At 39.6% G+C, this 10,291-nt stretch overlaps 1 protein-coding gene across 1 annotated transcript; it reads right to left on the bottom strand.

The window, feature by feature from the left end:
- Positions 1-3,892: 3,892 nt before the first annotated feature.
- Positions 3,893-5,979, bottom strand: LOC109237123 (probable aquaporin PIP-type pTOM75). The gene is made up of 4 exons (XM_019403383.1): positions 5,571-5,979; positions 4,579-4,874; positions 4,312-4,452; positions 3,893-4,192 (listed from the first exon to the last, which is right to left on the bottom strand). The coding sequence occupies exons 1-4, from the start codon at positions 5,899-5,901 to the stop codon at positions 4,097-4,099; spliced, it is 864 nt and encodes a 287-aa protein (XP_019258928.1). The 5' UTR covers positions 5,902-5,979; the 3' UTR covers positions 3,893-4,096.
- Between the last annotated feature and the right edge of the window lie 4,312 nt (positions 5,980-10,291).

Genomic DNA, 10,291 nt, shown 5'->3' with positions numbered 1-10,291 from the left:
TTTCTAGAGATCTAGTGTTTCATGACAATGTATCTCCTTTTGCCCTTTCTCTTAAGTCTGCACCTTTTCCTTCTGTTTTTTCAATATGTTCCCTTTATTCATGATTTGCCCTCTCATTGTACTAATCATGATAAGTCCACAACCCAAACGTCATCCTCATTTGATTCCTCCATTCCATCATCACCCTCTTCTTCTACTCCTCATCCCATTACTCCTCCTATGGCCACTAGGAAGTTCTCTAGACTCCACAAATTGCCTGTTCACCTGAAGGATTATGTATGCTCCCTTCCAAACTTTAAAACCTCCTGTCTCCACTGATTCCCCTCTGTCTCTTAGTATTTTGTTCTCAAACCATCACCATGTGTCTCTTACCTCATTATTCCCAGATAGTCAGCACTTGTGCAAAGTGTTTGTCATGATAGTGAGCCTTCTTCTTATGAAGAGGTAGCCTTGAACCCTACCTGGCAAGAGGCTATGTATTTAGAGTTTGGGGCCTTACATGCAAATAACACTTAGGACCTGGTTCCTTTGCCTTCTAGTAAGAAAGTAATAGGCTGTAGAGGGGTCTACAAGGTTAAACACGGGGCTGATGGGAGCATATAGAGGTTCAAGGCCAGGTTAGTTGTAAAGGGTTACACCCAACAGGCTGGGATTGACTACACAAAAACCTATTCCCCTGTTGTAAAAATCACTATAGTTAGAGCACTTATAACCACTACAGTTAAGAAACACTGGGACATCTTCCAGCTTGATGTAAATAATGCCTTCTTCCATGGTGATCTGGAGGAAGAGTTATACATGCAGTTGCCACCTGGTTTAGTAGTGGACACACCTGGAGTTGTTTGCAAGTTAAGAAAATCTCTATAGTCTGAAACAGGCTAGTAGACATTGGTATGCAAAATTGGCAATTGCTCGTTATTCCAAGGGTTATGTTAATTATTTGAATGATTATTCTCTCTTCTACAAGAAATCACCTTCTTCCACAAATTTTGTTGTTGTATATGTTGATGATATCATTATTACTGGGACCAGTTCTACATATATCACTGAGTTGAAACCTTTTTACATGACTAATTTAAGATTAAGGACCTAGGCAGGCTTCATTACTTTCTTGGATTAGAGGTCCTCTACAAAGAAGATGGGGTTATTATCTCCCAGAGAAAATTTACACTGGATCTACTGAAGGAGTTTGACTGTCTCCATTGCACCATCTTACTTCTCCTCTTGATCCTAATGTTAAACTGAGAGCTAAAGAGGGAGCTGTTCTTTCAGACCTTACATATTACAGGAAGCTAATCGGCAAGCTTAAATTCCTCACCAACACAAGATTGGATATTGCCTTTGGTGTCCAATACTTAAGCCAATTTATGCAGGATCCTCGAGAACCCCACTTACATGCTGCATTTCACTTGCTTAGGTACTTTAAGGGTGATCCTACACTTGGCATCTTTCTGTCTAATGATCCTAATTGCACCATTAAAGGGTATTGTGACTCTGACTGGGCTGCCTGCCCAGGTTCCAGGAGGTCAGTCAGCGGTTACTTGGTGCTTCTAGGTACCAGTCCTATTAGTTGAAAGTATAAGAAGCTGGAAACCATTTCTCTTTCTTCGGGGTGGTTGGGGAGTTGACTTGGTTATGCAGATTCTTTGAGGAGCTGACTGTTCCTTTCCTACGCCTGTGACTGTGTATTGTGATAGCCAATCAGCTTCACACATTGCTAGGAATCTTGTGTTCCATAAGCAGACCAATCACATCGAGGTTGATTGTCACTTTGTGAGGGATAAACTTCAAAAAGGTCTCATTTCCTTACATCACATTGGCACACATAACCAGCTGGCAGACATTATCACCAAGGCTCTCACTGGCATCAAACATTCCACTATGTTGAGCTATGTATATTTATATGTTTTCACTTACAGTTAGCTTAGCTGTCAATTAGTTAGTAATTAGTTAATAGTTAGTCTGTTACATGTTGTAAGTGGAGGACCCTACATGTGTATATATGTACTCAGTCACTGAACTAATATGATTTACACAGTTCATTTCCAAATTGACTTCTCTCAGACTTCTCTCTCTCTTTCTCGAAGCTTCTGAGTTCCACCATGGGAGCTCAATCTTGAGCTCGAGGTTTTCTGTGCTTTCTTTCACAGAGAGAAAGGTTTTCTGTGCGATATATCAAAATTTAAAAGGGTGTACAATTTTGTAAAGGTCTAAACCTACTATACCAATCAAAGTTTTTAGATAGATGCGCAAATTTTCATATGGTACTAGCCATTCTCCATTCTCAAAATTTTTATTATACGAAAAGGTGTTCCAAATGTCTCTAATGTGACCTTATAATGACATGTAAAAACTTTAAAATAGTAAACTCTTAGCTCATTTTGTAAAGAAAAAAAATACAAAATACTTCACCTGTTGAGAAAAATGATCTAAAATAAATGCATAGTTCAATGAGAATGATTAAGGCAGAATACATCGACAGCCTTTGAAGTTGTCCTCACTTTTCACTTTGACACTCCATCTTAAGTCTGTTTCATTTGAACACTCCAACCATACCTCAAATGTGTCATTTAAATACAATTCGGTGATGTGGCATAGTGTGTGTTGCCCACCTCTTTAGAGAGCGTGGGATGCTACTGTTATAGGTCCCAAAGAATAAATAAACGTCAATAGAGAAAAAACAAACAAACAAAAATAACTTTCTTTCTCTCACCTCTCCATCTTCTCATTCCACCATATCCTATCAATTAACACCATGTGAGCTTTACCAAGCTTCACTGTAAACACCCAAAACAACTACGTCCACCAACCCTAAGTCTTTAAACGAGCAGCCCCAACACCACCAAATAACTCGCTCAGAGAAGCACAAAAACATCATGTAAGTTGCACTGATCGCTATCTTCTCAGCCCAAAAATAACAAAATTTTTGCAAGTTGTCCAAAAGTAGCAAGAACAAGAAAGAAAAACTTTGTTACCTCATTCTTCTCTTGAATAGCATTTCGATCTTTTAATAGTAACAAAATTAACATTAAGAAGAAGAAAATTTTGAATAACATTGTCGACGAAAATTTAATTTTTTTCTCGTGAAGTTTCGTTTTTCTCAACATTAACGAAATTAAATTTTGTGACTTGAATATGAAGAAAAATCAGATTTACATCTCAAAAAAGGGTGAGGCTTTGTTTTTCCCAACGAATTTTCGTGAATCTAAAAGAAGGAGAAAATAAGATTTGGATCTTTCAGAAAAAAAAAAAAAATTGGCCAAAGCTCCAATGTGAAGAAAAAGGAGAAAACGAAGAAAGAAGGACCAATTTTCTGGAGAAGGGTTGAAAAAAAGGCTGAAAAGGACAGTTCTCTGGAGAGGAGTTGGAACTTGGAAAACAATGGCTAAAAATTGATTTTGAAGGTAAGGAATGGTCATTGGGGAAGATGACGAGGGGTGGGTGGGGTTCTCATTTTTATGTTTAATTAATTATTTTCCAATTTTTTTTATATTTATTTAAGTTAAATTCACGTGTCCTTGCCTTATTCGTAGTCTAGCGTGTGAATTACCCACTCAGTTTTTCCAATTTTTTTATATTTATTTAAGTTAAATTCACATGTCATTGCCTTATTCGTAGTCTAGCGTGTGAATTTCACGTGTGGTTGGAGTGTTTGGCTTTTGTGTTTAAATGACACATGTGTTCAAATAAAACAGACTTAAAATGGAGTGTTAAAGTAAAAAGCGAAGACAATTTTAAAGGACTGTCGATCTATTCTGCCAATGATTAGACATGAGCCTAATTGTCGTTCTTTGCACAGTTCCGTGCTTTATAGGACAAAGAAGTTCGAACTGGTTAGTACTAGCACGTTTCATCAAAAACTTGGCTAAATTGAAAGAATAGGCAGTAAGGATTAGACCCATGGAATAAAAATCTTTCACTTGATAAGGAGCAAGAAAGCTTTAAATACAGCATTAACCTGATAATTTACACCACTATTTGACATCTGAAGAAAAGAAAATCACATGATACAACAGCACCAGAAAGGGGAAAAAGGGTACATAGTCTTGAAATATAGCAGGGGAAGAAACATAAAACGAGGACTCTTCAAGATAAATTAAGATTTGCTCTTGAATGGAATGGCTCTGATGATTATCTGGTGGTAAACTGCAGCGAGAGCAGCTCCAATGAATGGTCCAACCCAGAAGATCCACTGAAAAGAGAACAGCTTAGTTAGGTATAATACATTTTGAGTGCAAAAGTAACGTCTAAGGCATACGTATGTTTGGTATAATAGAAATCATTTTCTAAATATTTTACTGAAAGACTTACGTGATCATCCCATGCCTGGTCTTGGTTGAAGATGATAGCAGCTCCAAGGCTCCGGGCGGGGTTGATGCCGGTTCCAGTGATTGGGATGGTGGCCAAATGAACCAAGAACACCGCGAATCCAATAGGAAGAGGTGCCAAAATCTGCCATAACAAAAATAATTATACTTCTAAGTTAAGATAAGAACTCATCACTAAGAGGACAGATGCTACATAATTTAAAACTTTGCTTGTATATAAAGTGAATGGTAGGACAAGAGGGGAACTTACAGGAACATGAGAATCTCTAGCATTTCTCTTGGCATCAGTGGCAGAGAAAACAGTGTAGACAAGGACAAAGGTGCCAATAATCTCAGCACCAAGTCCATCACCTTTGGTGTAGCCAGGTTGAACCATGTTGGCCCCACCACCAAGTCTCTGGTATGGACCCACCATAAAACCTTTAACAACACCAGCACCACAGATTGCACCAAGGCACTGCATCACCATGTAGAACAGAGCCCTTGTTAAAGACAACTTTCTTGCCAAGAACAGACCAAATGTCACTGCTGGGTTAATGTGTCCTCCTGTTAATTTCAGTATAAAATATAGAGTTAGTTTTAGAGGAAAATATAATCAAACCAAATTTCAAAAAACAAGAGTACTAACAACTACCTAATATAATCCTCGCACAGAGGTATGAGGAGGGTAATGTGTACGCACTATCATTTTCTTATTTATTCCTTTTAAAAAAAATGATGCCTTTCTAAATTTGGAAAACAATTTAACTTGAATTTTCCTTTTTACTCTTGACAACAAGCTTCTTGGCCACACAGAAATGTTAATACCATATGCATCAAGATCTTAATAGTCACATAATTCACAAAAGAAAAATCTTAATTTCTTTATTAAAGTCCTGCCCAATCAAACTATGCATATAAATTGGAACTGGCTAATATATAATTTGAGCTTATATTTGGGAATTGTAAAGGAAAACCAAGTTCACATGTTAAAAACCAAGCAAGGTAAACTAAAAGAACAAGTGCTTGAACATGTTTTGAGCTCCATCTATGGCAAGTGCTAAGAATCCAAAGGAAGGAACAAAAAAAGGATATCTTTATATGGGTATTTTTCAAGATCCATAAAAATAGTTGCAAAAGAAGAGATAAAAATGAAAATCAGTAACAAAATTAAGGGAGAAAACAAAAAGATCACAACTTTTTAGTACTACAGGTAAAAGAACAAGACTTAGAGAGTAACAAGAGTTGGAGTCGTTTACTAACCAGAGATACCAGCAGTGCAGTAGACAAGAGCAAAGATCATACCACCAAAAGCCCAAGCAACTCCTTGAATACCAACAGAAGAACACAAACTATCTGACCTTTTGAGACCCATAACAGTCAAGATAGTGATGTACAAGAACAAGAAAGTAGCCATGAATTCTGCAATTCCAGCTCTGTAAAAAGACCATGACGACAACTCCCCTGGCTCAAACAAAGGAGCTGGTGGTGGCTCCTTATAATCCTTGTCTGTTTGAGCTGCTGTGCCCAAGGGTTGAGTTTCTCTGTACTTGTTTGCTCCTAGCTTAACATCTTCTTCCTTGTTCTCTGCCATTTTTTTTTCTTCAGTCACTCAACTGAGTTTTCTCTCTCTGTAAATGGAATCCAAAAAAGGAAGTTAGGTACTGAGATAGGATAGGGTTTGTCTTGTTTTATAGTGGAGAAGTCATCATTTACTCCTTAATAAAATAAGTGTGGCCAGAGTTTTCTTTATCTTTCACTAATTGTATTAGTAAATTAGTGGGATGGTCTAATCTTTCTAAAACTAACTACTATCAGTTTGCAGACACTCAATTAATTACTTCATCTGTTTCAATTTAGATAACATATTTCGCTTATTGAGAGTCAATTTGACTAAACTTATTTAAAATTAAAATATAGGTATTCAAAGACTACGAGAAATACTATAAGTTATAATTTTTCTTATGTTACTATGCTAAAAAAAAATTAAAATGTTGGTCTAATTTTATACAGTTTGAATCTCTATAAGCGAAATATGTCATATAATTTGAAATGAAGAGAGTACATAAAGTAGTTATTATGTTTCACCTGTATATATACCAGATAACTGTATCCACTTTTGAAATATGAGAAAAAATTATCTAATATTTTGTCATTGTTAAGTTTGAGTGTTGTTTGACCAAGTGTTAAAGTTTTTTGTTAAACTAATTAAATAAAAAATAATAGGTAAATTCTAGTTAAATATAATAAATCATAGATGCAAGATTGATGGATATCAGTAATATAAAAACCGCATTCAAGGCTGTTGAATACCAAGGGGGTGTTTAATGATATTGTTATGAATGAATGAGGGAATAATGACAAGCAATAAATATGATAAATGGCAATAAATGTAAATAGAGAGAATGATTCACCCAAATATTCAATGAGGTAGATGATTCTCTCTCTAACAATGATGAAAAGTAATCAATACATGTGAATATAGAAAGCTTTCTCGGATTTGATGTGAGAAAGCTTGGGACAAACAATAAATTGAATCTTTTGTAAAGATAATATTTGTAGTTACTTGAGAGGCAACTTTTCTAGAGAGAGTTTATCATATAGAATTTTACATACCCATTTCCTTCTCTCTCTATTCCTACTTATATAGGACATATCCCTTACCTACTGAAAGTACAAGTGCAGAGAACGAGGTCGAATGTTAGTCATTTCGAGCGAGGTCGAATGTTGCTCTTAAGTGATTCGAACGAGGTTGAATGTTAATTAATTCGAGCGAAGTCGAATGTGAGTCGATCCGAGCGAGGTCGAATGTTGACTCTTTAAGAGATTCGGACGAGGTCGAATATGAGTCGATTCGAGCGAGATCGAATGTTGACCCTTAAGTGATTCAAACAAGGTCGAATGTGAGTCGATTCGAGCGAGATCGAATGTTGACTTAGTTAATTCGAACGAGGTCGAATGTGAGTCGATTCGAGCGAGATCGAATGTGAGTCGATTCGAGCGAGGTCGAATGTTGACTCTTAAGTGATTCGAACGAGGTCGGATGTGAGTCGATTCGAGCGAGGTCGAATGTTGACTCTTAAGTGATTCGAACGAGGTCGAATGTTAGTCGATTCGAGCGAGATCGAATGTTGACTTAGTTCATTCGAACGAGGTCGAATGTGAGTCGATTCAAGCGAGGTCGAATGTTGACTCTTAAGTTATTCGAACGAGGTCGAATGTGAGTCGATTCGAGCGAGGTCGAATGTTGACTCTTAAGTGATTCGAACGAGGTCGAATGTTAGTTGATTCGAGCGAGGTCGAATGTGAGTCGATCCGAACAAGGTCGAATGTTGACTCTTTAAGAGATTCGAATGAAAAATGTGAGTCGATTCGAGCGAGATCGAATGTTGACCCTTAAGTGATTCGAACGAGGTCGAATGCGAGTCGATTCGAGCGAGGTCGAGTGGTGACTCTTAGTTTGGCGTAATGTATGAACTTGGTAGAGATGAAAAACTCGTGTGTTTGCGTATTTCGCTTTGTTTATACATTCATTGGAGAAGTTTACATGTTTTTGCTCTGTTCATGCATACATTAGAGAATTCCCATACATTGGAGAAGTCCCAGTTTATCTAGTCCCTTCATTGGTCGACCTAGAAAAGTAGTTGAGAGGTCGAGCGATGAACTTAACTTCGAGACGCTCTCTTCGTCGCCTCATTAAAAACCTCCTCAAGAAAACCTAATTGGGACAAAACTCGGGTAAGGGAAAAAAGAGTACGACTCGGTAGACGTCTATCCTTAGAAGTTGAAGTATTTGAGGTGGGCGACATTCCAATTGTTTGGTAGTAGTTTTCCCTCCATTATTTCTAGCTGGAACTACCCTTTGCTTACCGCCGCCGTGATTTTGTAGGGGCCGTCCCAGTTGGTTCCCAGTTTTCCTTCTCGTGGGTCTTTGCTTGCTTGTGTTTTGGCTTTGAGTTCATAGTCCCCGACTTTGAGTGGCCTGATCTTGGCTTTTTGTTGTAGTAGCGCTCCGCCTGTTGTTTTTGAGCTATCATTCTTATATAGGCCATGTCTCTCCGCTCTTCGGCTTCGTCGAGGTCTTACCTTCTACTTTCATTGTTGTTTGGCCCGCTATCGTTTGAATACCTTAGGCTTGGTTCACCGACTTTGACCAGTATTACTGCATCGGTCCCAAAGACTAGTGAATATGGTGTTTCTCCTGTGCTCATTTTTAGCGTAGTGTGGTATGCCCACATCACTTCCGACAGTAGTTCCGGCCAGTCCATTGGCGTTCTCGAGCTTCTTTTTCATGATGTTCAATATTGTTTTGTTGGAGGATTGACCGTTGCGTGCGGGGTGATATGGCATGGAGAGTATTCTTTTGGTGTGCCATTTTTCGAAGAACTCGACGGTCTTTTTTCTAGTGAACTGGGGACCGTTGTCGCAACTGATTTCTTTAGGGATGCCGAAGCGGTAGATGATGTTTCTCCGTATGAATGTGATTACTTCTTGCTCACGTATTTGGACGAATGCACCTGCTTCTACCCACTTGGAGAAATAGTCAGTTAAAACTAAAAGAAATCGTACATTACCTCGTCCCGCTAGGAGGGGTCCGACGATGTCCATTCCCCATTTGATGAAAGTCCAGGGCGAGGTGACTGAATGAAGTTGCTCACCCGCTTGGTGAATCATGGGGGCGTATTTTTGGCATTGCTCGCACCTTTTGACGAAGTTGGCGGCCTCCCTTTTCATCGTGGGCTAATAGTATCCTGCTCGTATGAGGCATCTGACGAGAGCTCGATTGCCGGTATGAGCTCCGCAGTGGCCTCGTGTACTTCTTCGAGGATGCGTCGCGTTTGATTTGGTCTTAAGCATTTTGCTAGGGCACCAAACGTTCTTTTGTACAGGTCGTTATCGACAATGTTGTACCTAGCCGCCTGCATTCGAAGCTTTTTGGCTTCTTTTTTATCGGGTGGGAGCACTCTGTCCTGCAAGTATGAGATAATATGATTGCGCCAGTCCCAAGTCAGGTTTATAGATCGTACCTCGATTTGATCTATTGATGAATGGAGGAGAGTGACCACGTCCCCCTTTCTGGTTATGCTTGTGGTGGCTGCTGCCAGTTTAGCGAGGCCATCCGCTTCGATGTTCTGCGCTCGGGGTATTTGGTCGAGCTGGCATTCGTCGAACTCGGGTAGTAGTTTGAAAATTTCGACCTGGTATTTTTATAGTCGTTGCTCCTTAATTTGGAAAGTCCCTGTAACTTGGTTGACGACGAGTTGCGAGTCACATCGAAGGATGACTCGCCGTGCTCCGTACTTGAGTGCCAACTTTAACCCTGCAATCACAGCCTCATACTCGGCCTTGTTGTTAGTCATGTCAGGGCATCGTATGGACTGGCGAACTATTTCACTTGTTGGGACCTCGAGCACGAGTCCCAATCCAGATCCTGATGCGTTAGAAGCGCCATCGGTATACAAAACCCATTGGTCATTTATTTTGGCGAAAGTACTGGTGGTTTCCCTTTCGACTTCGGACATTATCTTCGCACTGAAGTTGGCAAGAACTTGCGACTTTATCGCTGTTCGCGACCGATAGGTTATATCGTGCTCGCTCACCACTATGGCCCACTTGGCCAATCTGCCCGACAATTCGAGTTTGTGCAGGATACTCCTTAAAGGGAAAGTCGCGACCACCGAGATGGGGTTGCACTGGAAATAAGGTCTAAGCTTTCGTGAAGCTATGATCAGGGCCAGAGCTAACTTCTCGAGGTGGGGTAACTCGTTTCAGTGCCGACCAAAGTTTTGCTAATGTAATAGATTGGAGATTACGTACCTTTGTTCTCTCGTACCAGGACTGCACTTACTGCGACATGGACACGTCCAGGTAGACAAGAAGGCGCTCTCCGGGTTCTGCCTTAGCGAGCAACGGTGGCGAAGACAGGTAGGCCTTTAGTTCTTTTAAGGCGTTGACGTACTCGGAATTCCATTGGAGTCCGTTAT

The sequence above is a fragment of the Nicotiana attenuata genome, unplaced genomic scaffold (assembly GCF_001879085.1).
Source record: "Nicotiana attenuata strain UT unplaced genomic scaffold, NIATTr2, whole genome shotgun sequence".
Lineage (NCBI taxonomy): Eukaryota > Viridiplantae > Streptophyta > Magnoliopsida > Solanales > Solanaceae > Nicotiana > Nicotiana attenuata.
This window is presented reverse-complemented; position numbering and strand designations above follow the sequence as displayed.